The sequence below is a fragment of the Acanthochromis polyacanthus genome, chromosome 13 (genome assembly GCF_021347895.1).
Source record: "Acanthochromis polyacanthus isolate Apoly-LR-REF ecotype Palm Island chromosome 13, KAUST_Apoly_ChrSc, whole genome shotgun sequence".
NCBI classification, from domain to species: domain Eukaryota; kingdom Metazoa; phylum Chordata; class Actinopteri; family Pomacentridae; genus Acanthochromis; species Acanthochromis polyacanthus.
Genome location: NC_067125.1, coordinates 8,656,368 through 8,683,301, shown reverse-complemented (window position 1 = coordinate 8,683,301; position 26,934 = coordinate 8,656,368). Strand labels below are relative to the sequence as shown.

At 44.0% G+C, this 26,934-nt stretch overlaps 1 protein-coding gene across 3 annotated transcripts in view; it reads right to left on the bottom strand.

Annotated features, from left to right (window-relative positions):
* epha4l (eph receptor A4, like) overlaps nucleotides 1–26,934 on the bottom strand; it is a 63,402-nt gene that overhangs the window by 4,249 nt on the left and 32,219 nt on the right. The window contains exons 5-17 of one of the 3 annotated variants that reach the window (XM_022222527.2): nucleotides 24,661–24,996; nucleotides 18,249–18,373; nucleotides 17,969–18,128; nucleotides 15,581–15,692; nucleotides 12,832–12,890; nucleotides 12,216–12,329; nucleotides 11,443–11,628; nucleotides 7,926–7,987; nucleotides 6,539–6,748; nucleotides 6,245–6,394; nucleotides 5,642–5,838; nucleotides 2,640–2,798; nucleotides 12–1,236 (exon numbers count right to left, since the gene is read on the bottom strand). In XM_022222527.2, the coding sequence (XP_022078219.1) occupies nucleotides 1,122–1,236; nucleotides 2,640–2,798; nucleotides 5,642–5,838; nucleotides 6,245–6,394; nucleotides 6,539–6,748; nucleotides 7,926–7,987; nucleotides 11,443–11,628; nucleotides 12,216–12,329; nucleotides 12,832–12,890; nucleotides 15,581–15,692; nucleotides 17,969–18,128; nucleotides 18,249–18,373; nucleotides 24,661–24,996 (1,985 nt within the window). In that variant the 3' untranslated portion in view covers nucleotides 12–1,121. Of the gene's footprint in view, nucleotides 1–11; nucleotides 1,237–2,635; nucleotides 2,799–5,641; nucleotides 5,839–6,244; nucleotides 6,395–6,538; nucleotides 6,749–7,925; nucleotides 7,988–11,442; nucleotides 11,629–12,215; nucleotides 12,330–12,831; nucleotides 12,891–15,580; nucleotides 15,693–17,968; nucleotides 18,129–18,248; nucleotides 18,374–24,660; nucleotides 24,997–26,934 lie in introns of those variants that run through there. The other 2 variants (XM_022222534.2, XM_051957862.1) reach the window with 2 other exon arrangements.

Below are 26,934 nucleotides of genomic sequence, written 5' to 3'. Positions count from 1 at the left end.
TTGATCCTCACCTTGATGACGGGCTGAGTAATCCTCCGTGTATTTTCTTGTTTATTTTCCTGGCGAAGATGATGCTGATGATTGTGATTCACTCTGCATCCACGCTGCCTTTTTGTCCGGGTAAGTCTCGCCAATAAATTCCTTCATCTTTCGTCCCGTCTGTGAAGCCAATTGAACTGGTCCAAACAGGTGTCCATCAAAAGAGGTGAGGAAGAGCTGGTTGGTCCTGCAGTAGTGTGAGGGGTGGGAGCTTTGATTCAGATGGGGAGATGAATGGAAGAATCCAAATTGTGTATTTATCAAAGGTGTAGGAGGGCAAATTTTTTAGGGGGGAAGACAGGGGAGTGGGAAAGCTCCTCTGGAAGATCAAAGACATTCTCAGCAACGTCCTGAGGACAAGAAAATACAGCGTTCTGGGAGAAAAACAAGGCCAGAACAGAGCACACAACACAAAAGCTCCTTAAAATAAGCCCTCCCCGCACCGCCATCTCCCCAACCCCTCAACCTCTCAGAGATTCACTGTTTATATCTGACGGTTAGGATCCTCCATTTTGCCTGGGAGATATCAAACAGATCCAGCTGAGAGAGAGAACAATGGTGGCCGGGGCAGCCTGTGAGTCCCACAGAAATAATTCATGTACAATAAACACAGTCACAGGAAATCAAAAAAATCTGCTCCTCGGATTATTCCAGAAAGAAAGTTCCAGAAACAACGCTCTGCCCAAAAGGAGGAAGAAAGGTACGATTCCCCTCTCGCTCACTTTTCCTTCCAGACCATTAAAGGCACTCCAGATTGGCCTCTCGGAAGCACTTTTCCAGCCGTCCCTCCATCTATCCATAAATGCTGCAGACAGAAGCGTCCCACTCTCCAAAACAACAAAAAGGGCAAGGTAAAGGTCTGATTTTTGAAAAAAGTGCCATTTTCACCACTTTTTTTCTTCTTCATCAACGTCTTCTTTTCTTTTAGATCCAATTTAAAGTGCATGGATGAGGTAAACTATTTCTTCATAGTTTGTCTGTCTCTTTTTTTTTTAACATTTATCTTTTTTGTTATTTATTAATTTTTTCATAAGAAACAAAAGTCGCTTTGTTTCCTTTTCCTTTTTCTTTGTTTGAATCTCTCAGACGGGAACCATTCTGCCTTGCATCTGTTGCATTTGGGACAGCATTCCCTGGACGCTGGTCAGGATCTTGTTCTGGTGTGCTGCCGAGGAGATGCCTATGCGTGCCATGTCCCTGAAAAGGATGGAGAAAAAGAGGCCTTTTAGGACCGAAGACAACAATAACAAACACACGAAGGCCTGATCCACATGATGAATTTTACAGCCTTCCAGTGGAAACCGGCCTGACAGTTTAACTGCTGTTTAAGGAGTTCCACTTGCCAATACAGCAATTCTGTAATCCTGTAATTTTAACTGGACTAAATGAAAATATTACAGAAAAGCAACAAGGGCTGGGACATTTTTTTTTTTTGCTTCTTTTTAAAAAATTTTTTTAGCTTTTTGCAGATTAGTTTAACTAAAAATAACAATGTATGCTAATATGAAGGCAGCAGGTGTCCAGTTTGTTTTTGTCCTTTTTTACATTTATGTTTTTGTAACAAAAGGTCTGCATGAAAAAAGAACATTTGTTGGTGTTGTTTTTCTGTGATACACCATGTTTTGTTACTTTTGCACAGAGCAGGTTGATTATTTTCCCATTAAAAGTTATTTTTTTGTGGGTGCTAAGCGGAGCTAGCTGGCCGCTGGATGAAGCTTTATATTTATTATATACAACAGTAATATCAATCTTCCTTTTTAGCTCTCGTTAATCAACTAAATTAAGCTTTTTGATTTTGTTTCAAGAGAACATTGCATTTGTTTTTGCATTAGGGTATATCAAAGTATTGAGAAATGTACTTCAGCTCCTTTTTTTGTGACATTTTCTTAGAAAGCTGTAATAATAAATCAAATACCAACAAAAAAAGACATATGAAAATAACATTTGTAACACAAGTATTATCTCTGGGCATATTCATATTGCGTTTGAACTTATAAAGTCAAACCTAATGAGATAATTAGAATATTTATGTGTAATACTGACATTTCTAAAGCTGTTAAATGACACTACTGTGGGAAGGTTAGCCTAGTTGAAAAGTGTAGTGAGCTGTGCTAACTAGTTACACTACAACCAAAGAAAAGTAGCAAAGATAACCTATACCAACACAACAAAAGTAGTTTACTGCACGGGAAGCTACTTTATGTACTTTTTACACTTCATTTTCTTCATTTTCTGTCTTTGTACAGTGAAAACAGCTAGTTAGCAAGTACATAGCTGTTGACAAGCTGCTAGCTAATGTTAACTGCTAAACCATATAAATGTATGGACATGAGTGGTGTCTAGTCTTCAGTTTTTATTTCAAAATGTTTGGGGAAATGTAGCTTGTATGGAAGCCACCTACAACATCACTTAATCAATAAATGAGCTCTGCTGCTGAAAATACTCAGAAAACAGTGAGAAATGTAGGTAAAATAACTCTTATACTATTCAACATTGACTGACATTAAAATTTTATCACTTTCAATAAAAAATGTGCGCTTTCTTGCTGTCACATCATTTATTCTCCTCCTTCTCCTCTTCCTTTATATTCTCCTACTCACTCTTGCGTCATGTGGACCACAGCCTCTGGAGTGGTGTAGCCGGCAGCAGTGAAGTTGTCGCTGTATCTCTCCATGCCGATGGCCTGCAGCCAGTCCTCCACCGTGCCCGCAGCTGACGACGCCTCGGGGCTCCCAGGCTCCAGCAGGGTGGTGTTGGGCCTGTAGTAGGTGGAGGGGAAAAACTAGAGAATTCATTTCATGAACTGAAACTTCTTTGAGTCCTACATATGGGTCATTCCAAAATTAGAGGACATTTTATGTCCCACCCATCAATTACAAATAATCCATGAGCAAAATACTAAAACTTTCAGTAAATGTACTTTTTTGGAGAGCATTTAAAAAAAAAAAAAAATAGAAGAAAAGAACGTTTGAAAATATTATTCAAATAAATCTGGAGTACACCCTAAAATGCCATTTTTCTCTTGTCCCACCCCAATGATGACCAAATTGAATTGTGTGATTTTTTTAATAAACACAATATTTTAAATAATAATTATTATGCATGGAACATGTGTCTCACAACAACCCTGTTAGCAAAACCTTTATAGCTGGTAGAAGAAGAAGAAAACAGTGAATCACATGAAACAATGGAATTAACGTCAAACAGTTTTCCTGAAGAATGTGTAGAGCAAAGCTATGTCTTCTCTTCTATTTTACAGATTTTCATAAGATTGTCAGCCTTGACTGAATGTCTCACTCGACCTCGTAACCCTGTTATGCATATTCTTTACTTTTTTTATTTCCATCAGTCAGTTTGTCCTCTTGGTCAGCAGTAACAGCTAGCTAAATATCTAGCTTCTACTGCCGAGAAAAAGCTAACATTAGCATGGATTAGCAACCCTGTTACTGCGATTAGGGTCAGCAAACAACAAATAAAACATGGAATAAAAATGATACCATTGAGAGATGTGTAAGCTGAGCCAAGTCTTTGGCAGTTTATTACCTATTATTGATGAATATGTAGCAGAAATTAATAAGAGAGAAATGTATTTTTCAAAAGTTTGAAGCCCAAATGTCCTCCAATTCTGGAATGACCCACATGTTGTCTCAGCTGTCAGTTTAATTCTGTATTTACAGTCAGAATTTGAAGCTGCTGCACCAACAACATGACCTGTGCAACAGTCTGCACACTGGTGATGAAAGTCACATTCTGTTTAAGCACTTTTGACATGAAATGTAATGATCTGGAATGCCACTGATTCATGATAACCGCAGCAGCGGCAGCATTACGGGAATTAGTTTCCTTCTTCCTGCTACATGCTACATTTTTCTCAAGCTTTTCCCCCTTGATCAAATCAGCACATCTGCCTCCTTGATTGAATCAGCACACTGGTCAGATTCACCTCTGTTTTTGCGCCCCTGTTGTGCAGCTCCTACTATAAAGTGAGCCAAGTCAAACACAGTTCCTCTTCGGTGTGACCGACACAGTTAGTTAATCCTTATTTCACAGAAAACACACAACCCGAGCACACTTGGGTGAGTTTTACAGCGCGGTGGAGTCACATTCAGATATTCATCAGCAGATTTACCTCCCTCTTTTTTCACTGCTTTTTTTCCCCTCCTTTCTGTTGCAGCAGTGCCGTCGGCCATGAAACATTTACAGGGGGCCGGTGAGTCTGAGTCGGCAGCGGTGTCGTCCCGCTCTGGTGACTCTCTCTCGCAATCTCTCTTTATCGTACTCTCCTTTTTAAAAAGGATGTTGAGTAGAGCTGCGAGAGCGGAGTGTCAGAGCCTTTATTAAGTCATCTCTACTTAGTACGTGGAAAAGATTATGCACAGGAATCCCTTTTTGCACACACTCTACATTCTCCTTCACTTCTGTAACTGTAAAAGCTGCATTTATAGGATTCAGCTCTGCTAATTACTCCACAAGGACTCCCCCCTCAGTCTTGCTGTGTCCCATTAGGTGAGCGTGTGTGTGTGTGTGTGTGTGTGTGTGTGTGTGTGTGTGTGTGTGTGTGTGTGTGTGTGTGTGTGTGTGTGTGTGTGTGTGTGTGTGTGTGTGTGGAACCCGCTCGCATGCGCTCACACACTTGTTAAACTCAAACAGACTCCGGCCGGCCCGCGTCGAGTCTGTAAACACACATAGGTCATTCTTAAGACTTTTAGCCGCTCGAGAGTAATGGTGTCGGAGATGTAGGGTCATGTTTGTTTTTAACTCGGCGTTACATCGTAATTCTCCCCTCGCCTGTTAGAGCGGCTACATTCCTGACTGTACAGCACCATTAAAGCTAGTTTGCAGAGAAATCCATTACGGAGGGTATTTGTGCTGAAAAAGCCACGCGTTGCCGGTAGATAGTGTTTAATGGTGAATGTAAACACCGGAGAGAGAATAGCAGATGTGTGCATGTGTTTGTGTTGATGTGACCAGTTAGATAGCACCAACAGATTCCATTCTGCTGTTCTTTGTGTGAAGCATTCAATGTAAGGTAATGTGTTTGCAGCTTCTCTATGTGAACTTAATGAAAAATTCTAGCTTCAGTAAAATTGGGGACCACACTAGTATTTTTTTCTGAATTGTTATTTCTAGCTTAGCAATGAAATCAAGCTAAATTGCAAAGATTAAGTGGTATCACCTTGCATAATAATCAATTACTTTTAAAAAATCCTCAGATTTCTTGGCTTTTTCTATCTGGAATGGTATTTTCCAGCTATGCTACTAGCATCATCGTCCTACAAGCCCTTGTTCCCACTTGCTAAAAAGATCTGTTGCTTTATTTTATCCAATGTTTAGAGGCATAATGTGGTAAAATGATCATTATTATAATATTGTTATTATGGAATTAGAGATTTTACACAATTCTGAGAAGCCAATAATATGCTTTTTTCTAGTTTCTTTTCTGTTTTGCTCTGGTATAGTTGAGGTTCCACATTGAAAACATTAAATGTGGACTCATTAATCTTGTCATTTCTTCTCTCTTCCTCTTGAACTCCACATCTGCACTACAAATCATCTTAACATCACATCTATTTATCGTCTGCCTGCGGTCCTGCCCTCTCACCTGACAGTGGTTTCTCCCCCGGTCCTCTTCAGGGTGTTGGGGTTGCGGATCAGCTTGTCCAGCATGTTGACAATCTGTCCAAACTTTGGCCGGTCGGCCCTCTCTCTCTGCCAGCAGTCCAGCATGAGCTGATGAAGCGCCACGGGGCAGTCCATGGGCGGGGGCAGCCGATAGCCCTCATCAATAGCCTTGATCACCTATAAAGTAGATTAGTGCAGCTGTAAGCCACTTTGATCCTGAGTTTGAGTTGAACTGTAATAAAACTGTAGGCGGTTTGACAGTGTTTTTTCCTCTAATTTTAAACACATAACTTAATTTTTAATTACCTTACTTGAGGCACTCATGCAAGACATTTGGTTAAGAATAAATTAAATTCTTATCATTAGTAGTGGAACTGAAAATGTGAATTCAGTGTGTAATGAGGAAAGGGAATATACTGCTGGTGTTTTACCACCTCTGCAGGATTTGATTATGTAACCACGTTAAAATGATGGAGCATTTTTTTAAAACTCTTTGACAGAACCCTGCTCTACTATCACACACTAATTAAAGCTGTGTATTATTAATGACTGTCTGTGTATAATTACATTTCCTTAGACTTACGTCTTGATTGCTCATGTCCCAGTATGGTCGCTCGCCGTATGACATCACCTCCCACATGACGATGCCGTAGCTCCACACGTCGCTGGCCGAGGTGAACTTCCTATAAGCGATGGCCTCTGGGGCCGTCCAGCGGATGGGGATCTTCCCTCCCTGTAATTGAAAGTTAGGCTGATTTATGAAAGCTGACAAGTAAGGTGACAGGCAAGCAGACCACTGACTCAGTCGACCACACGTTCACCAACACACACACACACACACACACACACACACACACACACACACACACACACTCACCCTGGTGGTGTACGCAGCCTCAGGGTCGTCCTCCAACACTCGGGACATGCCAAAGTCGGACACCTTGCACACCAGGTTGCTGTTGACCAGGATGTTGCGAGCTGCCAGGTCACGGTGAACGTAGCTCATGTCTGACAGATACTTCATGCCTGATGCGATGCCGCGCAGGATGCCGACCAGCTGGATGACTGTAAAACGACCATCGTTCTTCTGCAGAAAAGAAAGTAAAGGTTTAAATATCGTTTATCCAAGTCTTACTGTCATTTGAAACATTTACAAATTTGTTTAACATGCATCTGAACATATTTCGACTTGGTCGCAGTATTTATATAATGATTTTCTGTTAAATTTCCCAGTTCTGTTTTGTTAGACATGTATCAGTAAATACACTACCGTTCAAAAGTTTAGGGTCACTTAGAAATGTCCTTGTTTGTGAAAGAAAGGCATTTTTTTTTCAATGAAGATAACATTAAATCAATCAGAATTACAGTGTAGACATTGTTAATGTGGTAAATGACAATTCTAGCTGGAAACAGCTGATTTTTAATGGAATATCTCCATAGGGGTACAGAGGAACATTTCCAGCAACCATCACTCCTGTGTTCTAATGCTACATTGTGTTAGCTAATGGAGTTAAAAGGCTAACTGATGATTAGAAAACTCTTGTGCAATTATGTTAGCACATGAATAAAAGAGTGAGTTTTCATGAAAAACATGAAACTGCCTGGCTGACCCCAACTTTGCAGTTAGGAACTTACTGTGAGACATTTGACTCCACACCACCATCTGTTATAGATGCTCTGCTACATGTGCTGCCGACAATTCTAAAAGTATTAACTTGTTAACTGTCTATAAACCTGTGCAAAGCCTTCATGGCCATGTTTACAACTGATGATCAAAACTTATACATTTCACACATCATACATAGTTAATCATTATAGGATTGAAACTTTGTTCCAACATGTTGATGTAACATTACAGGAGGAATGATACTTCGCAGAGTCTTGCGCTGTTCAACAGGTTGTTTTTGTGCACTAATAATGATCCTAAGATAACACAACTAGTAAAGTACTGTGCATTCCGCTTTAATTTTCGTATTTTCCCTCTAACGCTACACGTATTTACTGGATCAGGTTGCTAAGCATTATTAAAACCTCAAGTGCAGTGAACCTGAGAAACACAAAGGTGAAACCTGCGCCAACCTCCTTGTCAGAAAAAACAGCAAGTCGATCAAGGAGAGGATAAAGATTAGGGCGAATGTTTGTGAACCAACGCTTGTAATTTGGGCGGATGACATTACAGAGATAAGATGGGATCAGCACGCTGCAGCCGTGTCGCACACAAACACACTTGCACACATTTGCGCAGACAGAAACGCATGACTGACCCTCAGAAATGCATCCAGTGATCCATTTTCCATGTACTCTGTGATAATCATCACTGGCTTACCTAGAGAGAGAAAGAGAGAAGGGTGGGGGGGATGAGAGTGAGAGAATGAAAGGCAGATGATTATGGAGGTAAACGATGCACATCACAGCTCGACACAGCGGGGCGTTCTCCAGGGAATCTGTGTATGAGAGTGTGTATGTGTGTGAGTATGTTGGGCCATCCATCTCTGTCCCGTAGTGATTTAATTAGCTCAGTGTTACGGTTGCCCTGACGTCCCCCTTCCTTCCTTCCACATTCAGAGGCATCTCCACTGAAACAAAACACCACGACACACACATATACACACACGCACCATCTTGTGTTTATGCAAATATGAACTGACGTTGGACGCATTATCCAAAGTCTCATCACAGTCACCCACCCAGAATCTCTCTGACTCGCTATTTATGTCGCTCACTGTCCCTTTGCCCTCTTTCTCCTTTGCCAACTTTCGACGCATCTGTCACTCTTCTGCTAGCCCCTCTCTCTTTCTTTCTTTTTTCCCCTCCCTCGCTCATACTATCTCTCGCTCTCTCTCTTTTCCCTGCGATCCCTGCCACTCCTCCGTGGCCTTTCTCACCCCGTCCCTCTCCGTCTCTCTTGGGGGAGCGTCTGTGTCTTTATCTGAGCCGGGGCCGGCGGAGGGGAGGGTGGACATTCCCTGGTGGGTCTCTGTCTGTCTTTGTCTCTGAGGATGAGGGGGGATCGCAGGCATGAGGAGAGGACTAGAGAAAAAGAGAGGGGTAGAAAATAAAAAGAAGGAAGGGAAGGGCGGCAGGCTTGTTTTTGTCCCAAAACGGCAGCAAGCTGGTGCCTAACCAGCCATGGCAACAACACATGCCGAAAAGTGCTGTCACAAATTCCTCCTAGGACAGCGTTGTTCTTTGTGTTCCATTTCAAGTGGCACAGTTAAGGTGGACTTAAAAGCTTATTGCTTTGAAGAGAAGTGCTGACTTAAAGCTGCTGCCTTGAGGGGAGGTTGTGCAAAATCTCTCGTGCGCTCCAGCAGAATGCCTAAAGCTGCCGGGAGCCAGCCGAGCGGTTGGCAGCTGAGGTCTTGAAGGTGAAGTTCCTCCACTCCACAGCAGGCCTTTCGCCATGCCAAGAGGCCGTCAGTCACCGCCTTACCCGCCGCGTGATTGGCACTCCATTAATTACAGGGCGCTCCGGCGATGCCCCAAAAAGAGGAAGTGGAGCTAAAGTTGGGGGAGAGCGGGGGCCTTCTTTGTCAGCCATCTTTGTTCCCTTTGTTGCGTGCCTCTGCCCCAGGGCCACGGCTGATTGACAGCTCAGCAATCAAGTCTGAGGAGCGTCTGACCTGCGACCTTAAACTCTCGCCTTCCCAGCCCCGCCCTCTTCCTTCTAGCCCATTTGCATGCTAATTCCTTGTTTACTGAATACGCCCTGCCGCCTTTGGCAATGAACTCCGGGCAAGGGCCCCACCAGTGTGCCGATTATCACCTGCCAACAAAACAGGGGAGATGGGGAAAAACACAACAGGGGGACAATATTGGGGGAACGTTGGGCAAATGTTCTCCGGAGGCCCCGGCGTTTGTAGCAAACAAAGATCTGGCTTTTAAAAACGGATCTTTTTTAAATTAGCGTGCTCTTACTTTATGTAAATCAGCCGTTAAACATATCAAGTCTGATTTCAAGCTCTAATGGAAGCTAGATTTTAATTACACACTAGCATGATAGAAACATTAAGTATATACAGGCTTGTGGATGGCAGACTACAGCCAGCACTCTTCAGTGTGAGATTTTTTTCACATTTATGTATTTTAGTGCCTATTTGGAGTTCCTCCATAATTAATAAGCCTTAATTGGCTCTGTTGGACATGCCAGCAAACTGAGGCCAGACTGAGAATTCCTTCTAACTTGATTGTAATGGAGAGTGGAGTGCAATTCAAATAATGGATTTTTAATAGATTCCACTGACACACTCAAGTGTGAAGGACTAATTTGCCCAAACCTTGTGTCAAGCTCTCAGAGTAAGAGTGGAAGGAGGTGGAGTGGGAGTTATCGGATGCCCTTCTTGCTTTGGCTCACCATCCTTTCATGTCGGCTCCTGTCACTGCTGCGTAGCTCGTCTACGTCTCCTTCATCTCTCTCTCCTCTCCCTGTCTCGCTCTGGCTCTTTCTTCTCCAGCCTTCGGTTCAGTGGTTCCACTACCCTCAGCTTTCCGTCTGTGTTCTTCTGTCTTTCCTCTAATCCATCAGCTCCTAACCGCCTTCCTGTCTCTTCCTCTCCGCGTCTCTATTTGCACCTTCCCTGGCTGCCGCTTGTCTCTGGTTTCCCTTCCTTCCTCCTGTCCATCTGTCCACCTCTCCTCCGTCTTTCCCACTCTGTCTCCGTGAGGTCTGAGAGGTCATTCCCCGTGGTGTGAGGTGTGATAGGTGATAAGCAATTCTGCCAGTGCTGCTGTTCACTTTCAGCTCCGGCTGGGCTAAGTGTGTGTGTGTGTGCGTGTGTGTGTGTGTGAAGGCGGTGTGTGCAACAGTAAGAGAGACGGTATTATCTAGTGCAGATAGGGCCGGGCTGTTGTGTCACGACACATTAAGGCACTTCATCCATCTAACCTGAGTCGAGGCTGGCCATCAGCTTTGGTAACACTCGCGTGCACACGCATGCAATCAAAGGTATGTCTGCATGTGCTGACAAGACATTCGCATGTGCACACACACAGAGACACACACACATATCTAACCTAACAAATAACATCGGGGGTAGGTGTAAAACTGGGAGAGAAACACAGAGACAGCAGAGAGAGTGCCAAGGGCAGAGGGAGAGAGGTTTGGCCGGTGTTTTGTGGCCACGCAGCAGCAGATAGAGGAGGGATAGGGTATCACTCCCTAACCCCAAACACATTTACAGCTGACACTATGATTAATGAGTCTGGTGGCGTGCTACAGGGCCTGTTCCTGGACCCATTAGACCCCCTCCCCAACTGCCCAGCTACCTCTAACACCACCTCCCCCGCCCCACCGATGCTGGACCCCTTCCATCTGGACTAAACCCACCTGGGGATACCCCGGATGGGACGTCCGGTCAACACTTGAGCACAAAAACAAGCACGATCTCTATGTGCGAAATCAGTTACCCAAGAACCTATGCAACAAAAGTGAGCATTAAAACACACACCAGCACGTAAATGCACACCTTGGGGTAGCAAAGATTGGTTTGTCTCGATGCTCACCTTTCTCCAAAGTCACCCATAACCGCAGATGCAGTTTGTAGTGATTTATTGTTACATTTTTTTTAACGGAGGCAGCAGAAATGAATGCCCTTTCTGTGTTATTATAATGTGATAGTAATTGTGTGTGTAAGCGGGTTTGTGTGTGTGTGTGTGTGTGTGTGAGCTGAGCATTAGTGCAACATTCTGTAGTGATTTCACTTCGGAAGAATAGTTTCTTCTGCTTATGTGAAGCACCTTTCTGTAGAGAAAAAATATAACAAAATGTCCTACTTGACGTACATTTGGTGACCACTCCCTCCAGGTGAATGATGTTGGGGTGGTCGAACTGGCCCATGATGCTGGCCTCGGACAGGAAATCCCTCCTCTGCTTGTCCGTGTAGCCGGCCTTCAGCGTCTTGATGGCCACGCAGATCTCCCTCTTGCCCGGCATCTTCAGGCGGCCGCTGCAGACCTCGCCGAACTCCCCTGAAAGCACACCGTTGCGATGAAAAATGCGGAAAGATGATACACAAGCAGTCTGATCCACGCACTATAAATCAAATCAAACAGTGTGTGTGTGCTTGTGTGTGTGTGGTTTATACAGGTTCCACTTTAAACATTGATCAGGGTCTCTAATCCCTTACTCCCTCCTCCCCTTCGCCCACTGGAGCAGAGAGAAAGAGGGAAATGGATATTGATTCTTTCTCTTTATTATTTTGTCATTGGATGACTTTTCTCTGGCCACAGGAATAGCAGGGACAACATATTTATCCTTGCCGGATTTTTTTTTTTAACTTGTTGACCTCTCTAGAGGCATACCAAATGGCATTGTCCAGGAAGACAATGGGTTTTATTCTCAAGCAGTGCACATGAGAGGATATAGAGGCACATGCAAACATGAATCAAAGAGAAAACTATGCTGGAAGCAGAGCATTTGCATGAAAATAAGTATCTATTATTCCATTGGGTAGATGCTTTTATCCTAAGTACGTTGCCATATACAAGTCGCATTTATCAAAACTATTTAAAATGGCTGGAGTTTGGATTAAAAACAAAACAATTTATCTCCTCACCAATGCCAATAACTTTCTCAATCTTGATACAGGAGGCGTCGATCTCTTTGGCGAACTCACGGACAGCTTGGTTGGGATCCTCGTAGGTAAAGGGGTCAACGTAGATCCTCACTCCTGAGGAAAGATGTTTGTAAAGAAAGAAAGGAAGGAAAGAACCCAGAAAGGGAGAGAAGGGAGTGAAAATAATGAAGGTTAATTCATTCTGGCAACTACTCTCCATCTGTTCCTTATTTCCACGGTGCTGCAGGCTACACCGCCTTCCTCTATGGATCCTCTCCTCCTCCTCCTCCTCCTCCTCCTCCTCCTCCTTTCTTCTCTCCATACCTCACTTCACTGTCTGACTCTGTTGCTTTTCATGTCACTGTGGCTGACTCCGATGAAGACGGAGCTCATTAACTTGAAATTTTTGGGGCACGCAAATAACAGCGCTGATGACTTGATAATGAGGTGTTTGGAGCATGTTAGGATGCAAGTGCATTAACTTGAGAATAGTTTGTTTTTCCCCCCACTTTATGGGCTTCATTTGCGGTTTAGAGTGCATGCACATGAACACACCTGACAGCACTAATGTTTTTCAATTATAGAGTGTGTAGGTGGAGTGTTAATTATGATTTACCTTGATGTAAGTGTTTCTCCTCATCAGAGTCCTGCTTGGCCTTGCTGTATTTACTCCTTCTGGGGGCAAAAAAAACAGAACGGTCAGTCACTGTGGATCAAATGTCAGACAGCCAGGGGTCAGACAGCAAAGCAAATCATCTTAAGCAGAAACAAGAATCTGTGATAGTGATACTATTCACAAATTCCTAATTAAGACTAAAACTGAAGGACAAAATACACTGTGGAAGAAAGATGCTTATCAAAATGACCATCTCTATTATTTTATTTGTACAACATCAACAGCCCTGTGAAACTTCAATCTGCTATCCTTTTGCCAGCCTCCCCGCCCCTGACAAAAACCATTTTCCACTCATTCCATATTTGGACATCCCAGCTCCAGTAGTAGTACTACTTTTCTGTTGCATTGTGTCTCGTTTGTCAAATGGGGGAATTACAGAGAGCTTAAGACAAAGATATTGTATTTGATTGCATTGTATTTCATTACATTTTGTGGCATCTTTTTCCTGATATTTGCTCCTACTTTTAAAGAAGCTATTAAAAGCTCTGAAACAATAGTTAAATCTTGTGGGAAATTCACATATTTTTTTCTTGGCCGCAAGTTTCAAGAGAAGAAGGACACCACACTAATGTCTGTCGTAGACATCAGGCTAAAGTCAGCTTAGTTCAGCATAAAGACGAGAAATGGAGGGCATAGCAAGCATAGCTCTGCTGAAAGGTGAGGAAACCTCCTACCAGAAATTCAAAAGCTCTCTGTTTAGTAAACGCATTTGTAAATGCAAAATAGAAATATAAAATGTGTCTTTAAGTGCTTTCCCAAATTCCCAAACAATTGCTTTAGGCTAAAACACAGAGTAACACTGAACTGTGCCTGTGTCACCACAGAAGTTCCCTAGTTTGCGCAAACAGATGCTAAAAATCACAATAAAAATTCAAAGATTTTATTTGTACAAGATACCAAATTTACTCAGACTTCATATAACAGACAGTTGACGACACTTAAGAGAAAAAAATAGCACCAACTGCAGTTACTTAACAGTTATAGTAGCCTTTGAGGTTATATATTAAGAATTTCCACACAAAGCATGTGATTTTTTTTCTAAAAATATGTTACTTATAGATTACTTTATATATAAATCAGTTTCACTTTTAGCTTTACCATCAGTGCATCAGGAACAACAGCCGAGCTCCAGACTTCTAATATATTACCTCAGAAGTACTTTTATTGATGCTTTGCAGATATTAGTTTTAATAGGTACATTTTTATTTCAAAGTCAAGTAAGATTTTCTTCCAGCACTGAAGGTTCCTGAAGGGCACCGAGCCTATAACAACAACACCGAGTCGACAAGCCAGGCGGGTATAAAAGCTATAAATCAATCCAAGAGAAAGTGCACTTAAATCCCTCCAAATCCCTGAGGCGGCCTGACACCTGTGCTCATATTGATGCGTTAGGTCAGTGGTGGAAATGACCAGATGTGCGAGACATTGTCCTCCTCTATGGTTGTATAATGACGGTAAACGGCTACATGATTACAGTCCCTCCCCACAATCACAGGATGGCCGCTGCAGCACAATGACAGTGGCCGTCACATGCATATAAAAAAGGCTGAGACAACCACCTGCTTGGCTGGAGAGAAAGAGAGAGGCAATCACATGGAAAAGAGAGGACACACACACACACACACACACACACACACACACACACACACACACACACACACACACACACACACACACACACACACACACACACACACACACACACACACACACACACACACACACACATAAACACAATCAGCAGCCCCCTTCACTCCCCATCACCCTCAACACACACATGGAAACAGTGACTTGGTTTCCATATAAACAGGCACATATACACACACAGGGCATTAACACTCCCCTTCCCCCACTGCCATCACACTTACTAAACTTCTTCTTCTCGTGATTTGTGCACACTTGCACCCCCAACACACAAACACAAACACACACACTCACACACACACACAGGGGGAGTGTGGTTAACACCCTGAGGTGAGGCAGCCCCATCTGCATGTAATCCCATCTGTGTGACGGTGCTTTGTCCTGCTTGCTGGTTAACACCCTGAGATTGGGTCACTGCAAATCCACCTGATGCCTCTCTGTCTCACTCCTCTGTATTCTATCTCCTACTTTTCATTGCTCGCTTATCTCATTGTCCACCCTCCTGTCGCTCTCCCTCACTCTCGTTTTTTTTTCCCTCTCTCTCTCTCTCTCTCTCTCATTTTCTTCACGGCGGTCAGCAAGCCACAGCGGGGGAAAATATCTAGCGGCCAGGATTACAGCCACTAGCTGGGAGATAGAGGGAGACGGATGAGGGGAGGAGGGGGGAGGATGGATGCAGAGGACAGGGGAGCGAAGGGTCGCTGATTGCATCTCTTCAGCTGTCGGAGCTGTCAATCACGTCTCCGGTGTGGCGAGTCATCACTCATTCGACGTGAGCAAGTTGCACTGGCTGTCTGGCTCAGTGTGTGTGTGTGTGTGTGTGTGTGTGTGTGTGTGTGTGTGTGTGTGTGTGTGTGTGTGTGTGTGTGTGTGTGTGTGTGTGTGTGTGTGTGTGTGTGTGTGTTTGTGTGTGTTTTTTGGAGAGACTTCCATCTCCTGACAGCTACTTTGCCGGTACTAAGCAAGACATCCCTCATCTGGGAGGCAAGAGGGAGAGACAGAAAGCAGAAGGGACGCAGAGGAAGAGGGATGGGATGGATCTCACCTTCGGCTGATGACGAAAGCGCTGATGAGGATGATGAGAAGGACCACACTGCCCACCACCGACACCAGCAACACCGTGGAGTTGGCCCCGTCGCCGATAATGGGAGCAGGGACTGTGAAATAAAAGGAAAGGGGGGTAAAAGGGGGAAGACAAAGAGCAAAGTCAATATCATTATGCTCGATCGAGTCGCCGCACATGAAAGAGCCGGTGTACTTTCTGTGTGTGTGAAAGCAACTGATCGCCCTCCCACTTCCTCCACATGCGTCTGTCCACACACAGTGTTTGTTCCCTCTCCCTCCATTTTACAATTCTGCCCATAAAGTCTTCTGTGTGCCTCACTGAGGGACAATGACGACCCATTAGGACGGGTGCTTGACCATGTCATTATCATGCGCTGCTGTGTCTATCTGCATTACAAAGGGGACACCTGGGCTTACAGTGTCCCCCTGCGACCCTGTGCATCAAACTAACTGTTAATGTTAGGTGGAATAATATTTACTAGGCGAGATCTGAATGTCAAGAAAAACTAGATGAATACGGTTAAGTTTGAATGGTCACATATTATTAGTGCAGAGAAACCATATTTTAGTCAAATAAAGTCAAGTTAAATGTACTGATATAAATCAGGGGTGTTAAACAGCGCTTTGGATAAAAGCGCTATATAAATACAACCATTTACCATGTAAACATAAGGCTCGCGGGCCAAAATCCGGTCTGCAGGGTAACTTTGCAAAGTGTAAAAATGACAGAGGTGAAAATGAATACTTCCTGTGGAAATATCTAAAGACATTGGTCATTCTCCAATATAATGTGTGTCAGTTTGGTTAAACCCTGTTGTTGATGCACTGCCACAACTTTCATGCATTCTTTATGTAAACATTTTATACATTCAACTTAACCTTCTACCCTAATAGTTCCCACTTTAGTTTGTGTGATGTGATGTGTCAGGGATTACTACACAGATGTGGAAATGAATGGACATTTAAAGTAATTTCTAGATCTTGACAAGTTGTAAAATACGAGGTTGTTCAGTTCCAGATACCTGCGACTAAATGTTTTGTGCCTTTGTAGACACGGTGATCTGTAAGGTGTTATACACAAATGATAAACTAAGGCTTAATATTGTTAAAATTTCACTTATTTTGCTTAAGAAATTTCAAGTTGCTCACAATGTTTTGTAATAAGATAGTTTATTAAATGTGAACATTGTCAGAATGTACTTTTTTGCACTAAAACAAAGGGAAAAATTTGAAGTTGTTGTTATTTATCGGTTATTTTGTTATGATTTTACTGTTCCAGTCCACTTTAGATTAAACTGATCTAAATGTGGCCCCTGAACTGAAATGCGTTGGACACCCTTGATATAAATGATAAATTTCCCTTAAATGAATCCATACATATGTGATTTCCTCTGGCCTATTTAGATTTATTTAGATAAATACAACTCCCAAAACGGGGCAAGAAAGAAAAGGAAATGCGCCGGAGGAGGGACCCAATGGATGTTCTGTGAAAGCTAGGCAGAGAAAATGTACTTTGAACTAGAAGGAATTACATAAACCAGACTGTAAATATATAAGAAGAATATGGTCTTGGCTCTTCACCTGAATTCAGTTTCCTTCACATTTAGTTTTCCCCGCTTCATTTCCCACAAGCAGCTTTAGGGTCATGTTTTTCCACTCCGTCTGACAGTAATTAGATATATTTTCTAACAGCTTGTCCCAAGACTGAAGTGTTTTTTTTGTGGCTGGTCATTTCCATCAAATGGAAATCTTTGTAAAACTGTGGGATCTCGACTTGAATGTAAAATGTGGACCTGAGCGAGTTTTGGCTGCACGGCATGACATTGTACTGACTGACCCCCTGGCAGGTCAGCGGGGTTTGAGAGGCTAATTTGAAATTGTGATCAGAGTCCACCCACGTAGTCGCTGTTTAGGCTGTTATCATTCTAGCGCTTTAGAGTCTGGTGGAAACAGTGACTACTGATTTTCTTTTGGCTTTACATTGATCAAATTTAACAACATTGATGAGAAGCAAAAAGTATCTAACAGCAGCTTCCAACTACAAATGTCAAAAACTGTATCATTCCTCAAAAACCCATATAGTTTGAACCTTGGCTGGCACATCTACTGAGACTCATACTCACACTTGAATAATGGAACTTACTCCAGTTGCCAGTCAGGTGCTGGAGCACAATATCATTTATCTTTTACAGTCGACAGCTATTTTGATTAATGACTCTACAGTGAAAGAGACAAAATCATAAAAGATTCTATCATGGCAGGCCTTTTCAGAAACAGGAGAGAAAGATCTGGCATCGAGCCTCTCTAGCTGTGCCGTGCGCTGATATCATCGGCTCGAGCTGAGCGGAGGCGCTGTTTTTGAACTCACCGGAGTTGGTCATGAACTCAAACGGGCCGCTGAATTCCCCGTAGCCGGCCGCCGTACGAGCTCGCACATGGAACACGTAGGAGGTGAGCGGGGTGAGGCCCTTGATGTCGGTATTCCTAGAAGAGGTTTTTATGATTCGATAGCTTCTTTCATTCTGGTCCTGAGGAAGACAGAAAGACAATTCCATTGACTCTGTGCCTTATAGAACAAATCTATCTCCAAAAAGCTTGAATGTTTTTGACTGCATCTCACGTGCAGACTCTCCTGCGGCACCCCTCACCTTCTCGTAGTACTTGACCTCATACTCCAGGATGACCCCGTTGGCTCTGTCTGGTGGCTGCCATGCCAGGGAGATGGTGTGTCTGGTGATATCCTTCGCCTGGATGGAAGTCACTGGGGAGGGAGCTAGTGAGATGATCAAAGGAAGAGAAAAAGAAGAAAGAAAATATTTAGCCTGCTGCTTTCTCCCAGTCCTCCATGTTGTTTTCAGCTTTGGAGACACTGAGTCTGTTTTGTGCTGCTCTCCTAAATCCCCCAATCTTTGCTCCCGCTGAGAAAGTCAAACAGTGGGCCAGGCCACGAGGCAATCACTTCCATTTGTCTTTGAACTTGGCTGCCATTCAAAATTGAAGGCGTTTACAGAACTATATGGTCACACAGCTGAATTGCCACAGCTGGAGAGTAGGGCAATACGCTATTCCTGATCTAATGCTTGGCATCCATAAAACTGATCCAAGATTACCTCAGTGCCTGTCAGGCACTTTCCTTAACTTCATTTTGTGCAGATTCACAGGTCACCCTGGGCACATACATTGCTACAAAGTGTATGAATGAAATTAAATGAGCTCTACACCTTTCGTTTTTTTTTCTCGTCAAGAGAGCAAATCAATTGGTTTTCATTAAAGCTGCTGTGTGCGATCTTATCTCCAAGCCCTTTCTGCTGCAGCTGATAATGAGGCCATATTTCAAGCACCCGCGCTATCTGCGTTGAGACGCCTTTAACATGTGAAGGTTAAAGCACAGATAATGGCTTACACCCGTCCCCTCCCTCCAGTGCGTCACCTCTGCACAAATCAAACCCCTATCTTCAGGGAGTGTGACAACACTAAAATTAGGTCATACATACTCTCGACATTACAAAGAGAAACAGATAGGCACAGGGTAGATAGTGTTGTCAACAGAGAAACACTTATGTATGGATTGAGTTTTGAGCAGACAACGCGATATGGCAGGTAGAGCCGCAGACCAGTGAACAAAAAGGCACACAAGTGAGCAGAGACAAAAAAATATGGGACACAAAGACATTCACATCTCCAGTGCTTTGGTGTTCTAGCATTAGCAAAATTCCTGTAGGAGTTTAAAACCCCTTCTACATTCACACAAGTACCCTCAACAGCCCAACAACCCCACTCACCTACTCTCCACGCAGAGAGAACAAAGCAACACACAAAAACACATTTCCACTGATGCCAGGTAGCATTTCTTTACGGCATCTGCTCTTACGAGTTCACAAGGAGCGATTCTTTGACCTCTGCTCCTCGGTGATTACTGTAACCTTACTCGTTCCAGGCCATCTGCCTTTTAAAAAATTACAGTGGGATGATTAATGAGGGGTTCGCGGTCCACCGATTATGATTGGATTATCTATGACATTATATACATTCTCATCACTTTGAGCGGGGGCTCCAGGGAGCCTAGCCTTTGAGCTAATGCTAACAAAACCCTGCTTTTAGCTGCGGATTGAGTTCAAACGGGGCCTGGAATTCAAGCACCAGCAATGGATTGAGTTTCAGTGTGGTGAAGAAGCTGCAGGAGGAGGAGGGGGGCAGAGGGTCTGTGACCGGCGGGGGTTGAGATTGAGACGGAGAGGGATGGGATTGCAGACATCTCTTAGTAAATAGATTAACCCAAGCTTGTGTCATCCTGTTGGCCTAATGTGTTGCGTCTCCGTTAAACAATTAGATGGTGGCCATTTGTATCCCTCCGATCAATCATACCCGGCAGCGAGAGCCAATTTGAAGGCCCTCCTGGGGCTGACCAAGGACGCTCCGACTCCGAAAGAAAAACCCCTTAAGGGTCACAGGCCTTCATTCCCCAAAGGTAATCCGCACATCCATCTTTTCCTCCAAAGATGACAGATATGGCGATTTAATCGTGTTCTGCTGCTCTTGTTGCGTTTTTATTTTTCCCTCGACTAATGTGAGGATAAAGATGAGTGATTTTCTGAGTGGTCCCCTCTCAGGTTTTGTTACATGACACAGCAGCCAAGTAGAAGTCATTCATCAAGGCCGAGTTTTAGGACTTGTTAAAAATGAATTAGTCAGACGAATGCCTTAAAAGCAAACTGACACAGAGACAAATTTAAAATATTGTCAAACCATGTGTGTACAAATTACACACAGCTGATGCAAGACTAAATTTGAGATGTCTGTCCTGAATAGGGAAACGTTTCACCTGAGGCTGCGATTTGGGCAGACCCTGCTAGACTTGCTGGCACCTCTGTAGATGAATTTAAATATGTGGGGCAGGTCTGTAATTTCTTACTGCCTCCTGAACGCGTGGGCTAAACACGCTGGTGGAATAATAAGTGTTAGGCGCAATGAATATTCAGATCTCATTTCAGAATTGCGCTCTCCAAAAAAATCTCTTTCACAGCCTGCTACACCAGTACACACACACACACACATACGGCGCAACACAAAGGACCTCATTACACAAACAGAAAGATAGAAATTCACATAGAAAAACACACCTAGTCCCATTATCTCACACAGACAGCAAAAAACCCAATCATGCCATCCATGCATACATTATAATGAGTAAAAACCTGGCAGAGACGCTGGGTTTGGCTTGATTTGTATATCACCTTCCCAGAAGAATAGTGCAGCAGATTTATTTTTTTTGTTTGCAGACAGTTGTGAGGTTTTGTGTCTACGTGCTTGTTCAGTGAGTGAGTTTGTCTTAGCGAGCATGTTCATCACAAAGTATTTGTGCAGCGAGGAGCATCTGTGGTCGGCGCGAGCATTTGCGCGAATATGCGGTCGATTACAGTTTGACATTAAAAGAGACAGAGGCCGGGGTGCACATGTGGCTGCCAGATTGGAGCCTGGTTGCCAGATTTGAGTCACTCCATTTTGCTGCCGCCAAGGAAAAATAGTCGAGGAGGGAGCTGTTTTTCAGGGTGTCGGGAAAACGGCTCCCGCTTACAAGATCCCCCCCCCAATCCCACCAAACCCCTCCGTCTGTGGACCCCCACTTCCACCTCCTCAAAACACATTTCCACATGCACGTCTGTCCGGTTTGCCAAAGAGATGGAAACTCACACACATGTGCTCTGACAGACGTGCCCACACACACACAGGCTCTCATGCACTAATTCACTTTTAGTCACCTAAGCCTGCCAAGTATTTTGTATCGAGACATAAACACCTCACTCTCCAACTCTCGATCCCATTTTCTCACACACACACACACACACACACACACACACACACACACACACACACACACACACACACACACACACACACACACACACACACACACACACACACACACACACACACAACAGTGCTTGATCCAATAAAGGGGGAGAAAACATCCATTTACAGCCAGGGGTCAGTTCAAAGCTTGGACATCTCCCCCCCTCACCCCTCCCGTTAGCCATGCAGTCCGGGTGAAAGGGTTACACCCCGGCTGATTTACGACAGTGGAATTGTTCGTGGCGACACCTGGAATCTGACCTCCTCATACACACACAAGTGCAGGCCTGGTCACAGCACACGCAATCAACCACCTTTATGTCTTCATTTTTATCTGCTGCCGATCATTTGTCTCCACTGCACTTTCTTCCTTTCTATCACGCAAAAACACGCAAGTCCTCCTTCCTTTCCAACCTGCCTACCTCACTTCTTCCCTTCTTGCCGAAATTTGAACTTTTATGGGAAGGCGGCGGCGGCGGCGGCGGCGGGGGGGTGTCTTTTCCACAGCACTTATAAATCCTAATAAATCTATCATAATAAATGTGTAATCCACGGTGTCTGGATGAGGGGAGGCGATACAGAGAGAGGGACAGCCACAGATGACTGGCTGGATTACCAGCGGCTGAAACCAGAGCTTCCAAAGCCCCTACCGAGCATTAGCAGGAAGAAATCCAATCAGTCTGGAGCTATTCTCTTTAACACACACACACACACACACACATGCACACAAATTAGAACTGACACACACATGGAGTCACACAGATGACATTGTTTGAGAGGCGAATGCAGATCATCTCCATCCACGAGCGTTCTCTGTCGCACATTTTCGTACTTTTAGCCGCACATGCAGTCCCTCCCACGTCCACGCTAGTAGAGCTTCCAGCTGCAGCTTCATATAACTAATCGGGGGAACAGTTGTGAAACATGCACCGGTGACGAGCCAAAGGCAACATCATCTATATCTTGCAACTTCAAGTCAGCAGATTAGCCTCGAGCAACCTCAGGGGGACACGTGTGTGTGTGTGTGTGTGTGTGTGTGTGTGTGTGTGTGTGTGTGTGTGTGTGTGTGTGTGTGTGTGTGTGTGTGTGTGTGTGTGTGTGTGTGTGTGTGTGTGGTGATGTCTTTGCATGAATCCATGTCTGAAAGTGTGCACCTTGGAGTCTCTGTGCAACTGTGCATCTATGACCGTACAGTCATGCTATTACGAGCCCTCGGTGTGGACTCCGGGGTGTGCTCCATTACAGCTCCCACACATGCCTGTCTGGCAGGACTCGCAGCTCTCCCACAGGCAGCACACCCATTCATCTCTATCTTCCTGACCCCAGCTGATAAATCAAGCCACTGTGTCCTTAAATTGCCAGTCCGAGTCCCATTCAAGATATTCGCTTTTCCCATGGATGGAAATTAGTGATAAAAAACAGGCACAAAAAGGCACTTAGCTTGCCACCTAAGAGCAGAGCAGTAAAGAAGACCAAGGTAATGATCGGCTATAAGCGGAGGAGAGAAGGGAGGGATGAAGAGAAAGGACCAGGGTCATAAAATCCATTTGCACAACAACCGGTTACAAAGCGGCTAAATGACAAAACAACGGGAGGCTTTGAACGCACCCCAAGGCTAGAGGGCCCTTCTCCAGCTCTTCAGGAGAGACAGAATTCACGGGTGTATTCTACAAGAATAATTACATGCACATACACAGACACACACACGGTCTAACAGCATTTGTAATGAAGCCTCCACAGATCAATACAACTCATCTAATTCATTAGCTTGGGAGCTAAATATAGCGCGGTGGCCCTATCTGCAGCCTAGGCTTCTCATGCCTAATTATGCAAAACTCCAGTGAAATATTGCAGAAAATCATTTCCCCCCGCTGAGAATCCATCACCCTGCTCAGTAATCACCCAGCCTTCACCCAAATTATTCACAACTTTAATAAACATGTTTTGACACGCAGATTGCCCCCAAAAAAGTACTCCAGGCATTCAGTGTAACGAACCTGTGCTCTGCATCAAGCATACGCCAGCACACACTTTCTGCCAACACTCGAGACACAATTCTGACTTGGATTTTATGATCTGCAGGTAAGTGGAAATAAACCACTGGAGATCCCTCAGAAATCAGTTCAGTAAGCAAACTTGAGGAGGTTTTATAATATAGGAAAATGAGTGATTTAAGTGTTGTGAATGGCATTTAATAAACAGCAATGTCTGTTAAAATAGCCATAAGTTACTATAGTGATGATGTTTCCCAGTGGGAACTATTATAGTATGTTGCGCATTAAAAATATGCTAATGGATCCTAATAAATTACATGAATGAACACCAGAACTGCAGTCATAAATACTGTTTTTATGTGGCCTGGTATAAAAACAAGTAGTGTTATTTAGTTGCATTCTTTATGACCTTCTTTATGTGGTACCAGGATTCTGGTTTAATCTTTTGACCCTAAAGCAGTTTTTGTCCGTTTTATGTTTACATTATAGGTCATTATGGACTCTTTTTTTTTTACTGCTGCCTAAAGTCCAGAACCTCTATGGAAACAGCACAAACACAGCTAGAAGAAATGAAAGTTGTGCTTTAAAAAAATCAAACTAAGCAAAAGCTGAAGTTGAATTTCTTTCATTGTGTGTTTTAGAAAAAGTGGAAAATCCTTAAACGAATGTGTGTAACATTTTTCCATATGCCCACATGGGCTAGCTGTACTGGAAAAAATGGTGACTCTACATACTGTATATATTTTTATAGCATATATTTTTAATTACTTTCCATACTTGCCTTCTATCTTCTCTGTGGAAATACGACTTTTCATTCAGCCCAGTTTATTTGAAAAGCCCCTGAATTTTTCTCTTGTGACTATTGGAAAAATAACTGGCCTTTCACACCTGCCAGAAGGTGTTGGTGCTAGAAGGTTTAAAGATGTCATTTTAAATATGTCTTTAAATCCTTTTTTATTGTCAACAGGTTAGAAAAATATGTTAATATGCCAATATATTGGACCTATCACTTATTTCACCTATTGGCAACTTTTAACCTTCATTGTTGCGGTGCTTCCACGAGGTATTGGATTCTCACAAAAAATATTATTATTGGCCGTTTAGAGCCCACATTAGTCACATTACCTCTGTGGCTAATAGCTTCTTTAACAGAACCACTGAAACTAAACACACAGTCTCTCACCCATACACTCATCATCAACTCTGGTCGTCTTACCGGCCTGGTTGGTGGTGACGGTCACGGACACGGCCTGCTCCGGCCCCGGGCTCTGAGGCGACACCCCGTTCACCGCCCACACCTCGAAGGTGTAGTTGGTGTGGGCCTGCAGCTCGTTGATGGACACCCTGGTTCCCTTCAGGCTCAGCTGCTGCGGGCTGAAGTGGATGCCGTTACCGCAGGGCTGACAGCGCCGTCCGTCCGGCCCGCAGCGTTTACACACCACATTGTATGTCAAGTCTTGGCGCCCTCCCGAGCTCCGGGGTGGGCTCCACTCCAGGTTTACAGACGTCTCGTTCACGTTGGAGATGAGGTGGACCGGCGCAGATGGAGGACCTGTGGAGGAGGTGGAAAGAGGAAGGAGATGATGTTGTTAGCGGCGGTGGTCAGAATAAACAGCAATGTGCCAAAAGCAAAGCAGGTACAGAGTTACATTACTATTTACTTGTGGTTACTGATGAAAAATGGAGCAGAGAGGGAGATAGCACAACTGTCTTCACATCAGTTTTCATCAGCTATACGAGTATCTCTTGGCGTATGCTTCAAAAAACTGAGTCTGGAGTGATTGTGGTAATTGATTCTTCCCATACATGTGCATATAACAAAGATGTGAACGTGTAATTGACAGGGCTATCCCTTTATTGAGAGCTGAGGCTTCTTGAATTCCCTTTTAATGTCCTGTCCATTACAGTGTGGGAGGATCCGATTTCACCTCAGTTAATTCAGAATGTTAAATGAAATCCAATAGGCCAGCAGAGATCTTTCAGATTCATATGTCGAATCAGCTGGAAGGTGGCGGAGCGCCTGAACCCACTGCTAACAGCACGGCTTCATGGCACCCACTCAATAACTTTAGACAAAGTTTGCTTTGGACTCTGTTATTTAGTTCCTGCTCTGATGTAAAACCTCCACTCTGGGCTTTTTATAAGAGAGCAGCTCCAGAGACGAGCGACACAAAGTCCCCAGCGCATCAATCCCAATTTACATGTCAGCTCCGTTGTAATTAATGTGTTTTTTTGCGTTGCTTTCAAACATAAGCGGCGGTAATTGACTCAACTCTCCCTTTCTCTCCCTCTCCCTGCGTCTCTGTTTTCCCCGTCTCACTCGCTCTCTCCCTCTGACTAATGAAGCGCACGCGAGCGGACTGGGGGGATCGATGCAGGGTGAAATATGAAAGCTAGTCAGTCCACAGACGAATCATTTCACAACGGAAATTAATTATCAGTGTTATTTTTGGAGGAGCAGAGTGGCAATGAGTGATTTCACAGAGACGCAGAGAGCAGCAGAGGGGACAGTGTGTAGGAGTGTGCGCACACGGACGCCCGAGGAGGAAGGAGTGCGCGTCTGTGCGCGAGCGTCGCCGTTTTAATGGAGGCGAGGAAGCACAGTTTCACCCGTGACATGTGTGTCTTCGCAAGACGCCGTGGACTGGACTTGCACGGCAGCATTAGTCTGGCAGATAGCAGTGAATGAGCAAACACCGAGGGGAAGCAGAGGCTGAGAGGAAGGAGATGGAGAAGGACAGAAGGAGAAGACAAACACCGTCTGTTCGTCCAGAAAGCCACTGATTAGTATGGAAGGAGCAGGTCTGGGTGGATGGGGGGCGGGAGGGAGGGATGGAGGGGACAGAGATGGAGGGTGTCTGCTGAACTGCACAGGACACAGGCTTTTAGATGAAAGGATACAGAGAAGACTGTGTTAATATCACCAACTGCACCCTTTGATGAAAATCTATTAATAAATTCCCATTAAAAATGATGATAAAGGACTCCATCGCCCCCCTTTTCCCCTTGCTTTTTCTTCTCCTCACCCACTTCTCCTCTCTTGCTCTTTTACCTCATTCCCCACCATCTGCTTCTCAGACAATGGGAACGAGTTACAGATGAGGTTTCTAAATTAAGGTGCCAACACAAACCGTCACTATAATAGCGTCTTTCTCTGTGTGCTGGCTCTGACTAACCTTTACTCCCTTTGCACTCATACTTAATAGCACACTGTCCGAGGCTGTTATCTGGACCTCAGGTGTCATAAACACAGCAGAGCAAAGGTGATAGACAGCCTGTGGTGCAGGAGGTTTAGGGACCTAAAGCAGTAATTGTACATTTATGTAATTTTTTGACTGTTTTCCTTTTACAAACACCTCACAATTTGTTTTCATATGCATTACCCCAAGCAGTGTTTTGTTGCTCCTGTCACATTTTTTACTCACATTGGGCTCATTTTTCACTGCAGTATAAAGACCTACACCTGTGTGGAAACAGCCCAACCATGGGT